General features: G+C 38.1%; 1 protein-coding gene and 1 pseudogene across 4 annotated transcripts in view; one reads left to right on the top strand and one right to left on the bottom strand.

Moving 5' to 3' along the window:
- The window catches only part of LOC113574161, a 7,468-nt pseudogene extending 3,469 nt beyond the window's left edge, over nucleotides 1–3,999 (bottom strand).
- Nucleotides 4,000–4,249: 250 nt separating this feature from the next.
- The window catches only part of pole2 (polymerase (DNA directed), epsilon 2), a 6,183-nt gene continuing 5,432 nt past the window's right edge, over nucleotides 4,250–5,000 (top strand). For all 4 annotated transcript variants that reach the window (XM_035532817.1, XM_035532819.1, XM_035532818.1 and 1 more), the window contains exons 1-3: nucleotides 4,250–4,410; nucleotides 4,710–4,810; nucleotides 4,904–4,979. In XM_035532817.1, the coding sequence (XP_035388710.1) occupies nucleotides 4,343–4,410; nucleotides 4,710–4,810; nucleotides 4,904–4,979 (245 nt within the window). In that variant the 5' untranslated portion in view covers nucleotides 4,250–4,342. The remainder of the gene's footprint in view (nucleotides 4,411–4,709; nucleotides 4,811–4,903; nucleotides 4,980–5,000) is intronic.

A 5,000-nucleotide genomic window follows, 5' to 3' on the forward strand; every position in this document is an offset into this window, starting at 1 on the left:
CTACTAAAACATACCACTTGCACAGTGCACCTACACTTTAGACTGCCCACAACCTGAACATACAATATCAACCTAAACCTCACTATGATCATTACACAGACCAGTCTTCACTTGGCAGGGTATCCTACTCACTTGTCTCTTCTCCTTTATTAGTTATATTTTATCATAATCTTGATTTAATTTATTTTTCATTCTTACTATATTATTCTTTATGTATAAAGAATAATGTAGTAAGAATGTACTGGCAAAAAAGCCATTTGTTTGCATACCCAGTTGTTGCTATGGCAGCAATAAAATTAGGTGTCTAGGCACGCCTCACACAACTCTAGCCCATGTGGTACAGCCCTGCCATGTACTATTGTATATATCATCCTCACATGCTGCTATGCTCCCAATCACTGAGTGTATGTATACTCTGTTGTGCCTCGTTTGAGAGATTCCTGTGTATTCTGCCTTTCTACGTTCTCCCCAATATCATATTAGAAAACATAAAGAATAATTTTTTGAGGAATTCATTCATTTATTGAGGAAAATTATCAATCTGAAATTATCAATATTACATATCTGTGATTGGCAAAAGTATGTGAACCTTTAAGGATTGGCAGATAGGGATCTAATAAAGTCTGATTTCACAACATATGGTTTGGAAGTGTATCATGGCATGAACAAGGAAGATTTCTGAGGACCTTAGAAGAAGAGTTATTGATGCTCATCAGACTGGAAAAGTTTACAAAATCAGTAGTCCACAGCCAGACAGATCATGTACAAATGGAGGAAATTCAAAACCATCATTACCCTCCTATGAAGTGGTTGATTGACAAGGATAACGCAAGGAGCAAGGCGTGTAATAGTTTGCAAAGTTACAAAGGTACCTTCTAAGCAACTAAAGACCTTTCTTACATTGGTTAAGTTTAGAACATCATGAGAACACTGAACAGCAATGGTGTGCATGGCAGGGATGCAATTAGAAACCCATTGCCCTCCAAAAAGAATGCTACTGCTTCTCTGCAGTTTGCTAAAGATCACATGGACAACCCAGAAGGCTATTGGAATGATGTTTTGTAGACAGATGAGAGCAAAATAGATAATTTTGGTTTAAATGAGAAGTGTTATGTTTGGAGAAAAGAAAACCCTGCATTGCAGCATAAAAAAACCCATCCCTTCTGTGAACTATGTTGGTAGTAGTAGTACCATGGTTTGGGCCTGTTTTACTGCATCTGGGCCAGGATGGCTTTCCATCATTGATGGAACAATGAATTACAAATTATACCAGCAATTTCTAAAGAAAAATGTCAGGCAATCTGTCCATGAGCTGAATCTCAAGGGAACATGGGTCATGCAGCAAGACAACAACCCTAAGCACACAAGTTGTTCTACCAAAGACTGGTTAAAGAGAAACAAAAATGATGTGGAAGGACCTGAAGCAATGTTTGTGTGACAAATAAATCAAATTAAGTCAAAGATACTTGGAGCACATTTTCTCCATTCTGATGTTGAATATAAACTGAAGTTCTTTACCTGGTTCAGCATGATTTTATGCATTGTGCAGCTGCTACTTGATTGTGTCTTACATCCATGTCTTACCATAAACCATTCTCCAGGTCATATACCCAAATCTCATCATTTGGTAGAAAGACTTCATGATCACCAACTGACTGAGGAGTATAGAATAATGATTACAAGTCAACACTCAACTTTTGCTTTTTTTGCATAAAACAACAAAAACATTTACTAAAAGTCACTTTAGGCTATGTTCCTATTACAAGCCACATTGTCCTATTCAGATTTTTTCGCTCAGATCAGATTTGCCTATCTTGACGATTCACATTCATAACTGCTAGTGACCTGTATCTGATTACTGTCAATGCACCTGACCTCTGAAATGGCATGCATGTGCACATTGATGTTTTTGCATGTCACTTGCATCACCTATTTAAACTGGCAAACACTTGTTACAACACCTATTAAAACTCTCTCTCTCATACACACACACACACTCACTGGCCACTGTATAAGGTACACCTGTTCAATTCCTCATTAACGCAAATATCTGATCAGCCAATCACAAGGCAGCAACTCAATGCATTTAGGCATGTAAACATGGTTAAGAGGACCTGCTATAGCTCAAATCGAGCATCAGAATGGGGAAGAAAAGTGATTTAAATGACTTTGAAAGTGGCATTGTTGTTGGTGCTAGACAGGCTGGTATGTGTATTTCAGAAACTGTTGGATCTACTGTGATTTTCATGCCCAATCATCTATAGTGTTTTCAAAGTATGGTCTGAAAAAGAGAAAATATCCAGTGAGTGGCAGTTCTCTGGGTGAAAATGCTTTGTTGATGCCAGTGGTCAGAGAATGGACAGACTGGTTCAAACTGATGGAAAGGCCACAGTAATTCAAATAAACACTTGTTACAACCTAGGTATGCAGAAGAGCATCTCTCAATGCACAATGCTTCAAACTTTGAAGCAGATGGGCTACAGTAGTAGAAGACCACACCAGGTGCCAGTCTTGTGAGTTAAGAACAGGAAACTGAGGCTACAATTCACATGGACTCACCAAAATTGGACAACAGAAGATTGGAAAAATGCTGCCTTGACTGATGAGTCTTGATTTCTCCTGCAACATTCGGACAGTAGGGTCAGAAGTGGGCACAAACAACATGAAAGCATTGATCCAGCCTGCTTTGTATGAATGGTTCAGACTGCAGGTTTTGGCAGTGATTTAATGGTGTGGGGGATATTTTCTTAGTGTATTTATGGCCCCTTAATACCAACTGAGCATGGCTTAAATGCCACAGCATACTTGAGTATTGTTGCTAACCATGTCCATCCCTTTATGACCACAGTGTACCTGTCTGATGGCTTCTTCCAGCAGATGAACACGTGGTCAAAAAGCTCAAATAAACTAAAACTGGTTACTTGAACATGACAAATGAGTTCCCTGTACTCAAATGGTCTCCAGTCACCAGATCTTGATCCAATAAAGCACCTTTGGGAATGTTTCCAGCACCTTCTTGAATTTATGCCATGAAAATTTAAAGTGGTTTTGAATGTAAAAGGGGCTCCATCCCAGTACTAACAAGGTATACCTTAATAATATAGTGGTCTGAGTGTGTGTGTGTGTGCCCGCACATGCGTTTATTCACATATATTCAGTTGGTCCTCCACAGTCTGCAAATATCTCTACTTAGGATCATGTTGCCAGAGTGCGCTGACTTCCATTCTTTAGTGCACTGAAATGTTGTGTAACGTTTTGTAATACATTTGTATATATTTATGGAAGTAAATTATAAACTGTATTAATAATTCATATATTTTATACATTTGACTTGCTAAACCTTTTTGATTTCCTTACATCTTCTAGTCTATGCGTGTTTGTAATTTGCCACCGCAAAATTATAGTATTAATACTGCAAATTATAATTATTATTAAAGATTGTATTATAATGTATTATAACATTACTGACTTGTTATATTCAAACCATTTCACTGCGAGTTATACTGTGTATGACAATGTATGTGCCAAAAAACCAAACTTGAACTTGATATTCATGCAGAACCCATTTTTTTTTCTCTTTAACACATTAGCGGCCTCTGGCTTTTTGGTGCTGAACTGCAGCCAAAATCCAAACACGAACTTAGAATAACAGTTCGCGTTAGTCGTTACTTTGCAAGCCAGTTCACGAAGTAGGTTAGTTCAGTAGGGAGGACTTCATAAAACGAACCCCATGTCTATCTTGAGAATAAATACTTTCAAACGGTTAGGCAATAAAGGAGTTATTATGAACGCCAGTATAAGCGTATTCAGTCTCAAGCTGAAGCATTTATTTATAGCTGGCAGTAAACTAGTAAGCAAGCCTTCTCTGCTTACCACGTAGCCTCCCCAGACAAATAAACGATTTTCTGAGATTACAGCCGTGTGTCCGCTTCGTTCCCGTGCTACTACTTTGGTTCCACATCCGGCTTCTAACGCCATCGAATTGAAATATTTCTTAAAACTAACGTCCAAGAATTTACTCGAATTATTAGGTAGATTGTTTACCCCACGGTAATTACGTAACCCGTTTGGGAGGGGCCGTAAACAGATGGTGAGAACAACACGATGTTCTCACGTTCTATTCCATCCATAAAATATCTATTTTGTTGCATTTGCAAACCATATCATTTTAACGTTTCTACATTAAACCCAGAGGGTACGGCTCATTCAAAAGTGAGAAAAGTGTCTCAGCCTCACACGTTCGACATGATGGAACTTTTATTTTGATGTTCTTAATGGAGCGGTTACCGGACGCTGCCAAATAAACACACGGAAGTGGAAATTTAGCGCCAACAGATGAAAAATGGATGCTCGGAGGCTGAAAACAAAAGTTATTGCTGGTTTCAAGATGCGAGGTTTAATGCTTCGACCGTATGTTTGATTTATTAACAATATATTTACATTTATGTTTCGCGTAGACGTTTTGAGGCGAAATTACTAGAAGAGGTTATATCTTTACGAATGACAAGCTGGGAGTTGGTATCATTTTGCATGCATGTTGTTTCGTCTCGCTCATCTCCCTTAATCACCTTGCAACATGGTTGTGTGACTCTGGAACAGAAACAGTTGAAGTGAAAAAATAAAAATAAAAAAATATATATATATAAAAGCAAGAACTCGACATTGATAATGACAAATAAATTGGTGTTTCATTCTTCACTCGTTCATAGTGAAGCCAGTAGATATCTGATTGAAGTTTTGGAGTCCGTCAGTGAAGTTGAACTAGATGATGTCATTGAACGGATCTTGGACGCTGTTGAAAAACAACCTTGTAAGCAACCCTATTGATTATATTGTTTATAGTTCATATTTAGAAATGTAGCTAGATGAAATAGTAACGCAAGGAAACTAATTCATTTCACAGTGTCCAGCAGCATGATCGAACTCTCCGTAGCTGAGACAGCTGTTCAAGACTGCAGTCAGTCATGTGATGAAACGATGTAAGAGTTTTGATGTCGCCT

This window comes from Electrophorus electricus, chromosome 13 (genome assembly GCF_013358815.1).
Source record: "Electrophorus electricus isolate fEleEle1 chromosome 13, fEleEle1.pri, whole genome shotgun sequence".
Classification (NCBI taxonomy): Eukaryota; Metazoa; Chordata; class Actinopteri; order Gymnotiformes; family Gymnotidae; genus Electrophorus; species Electrophorus electricus.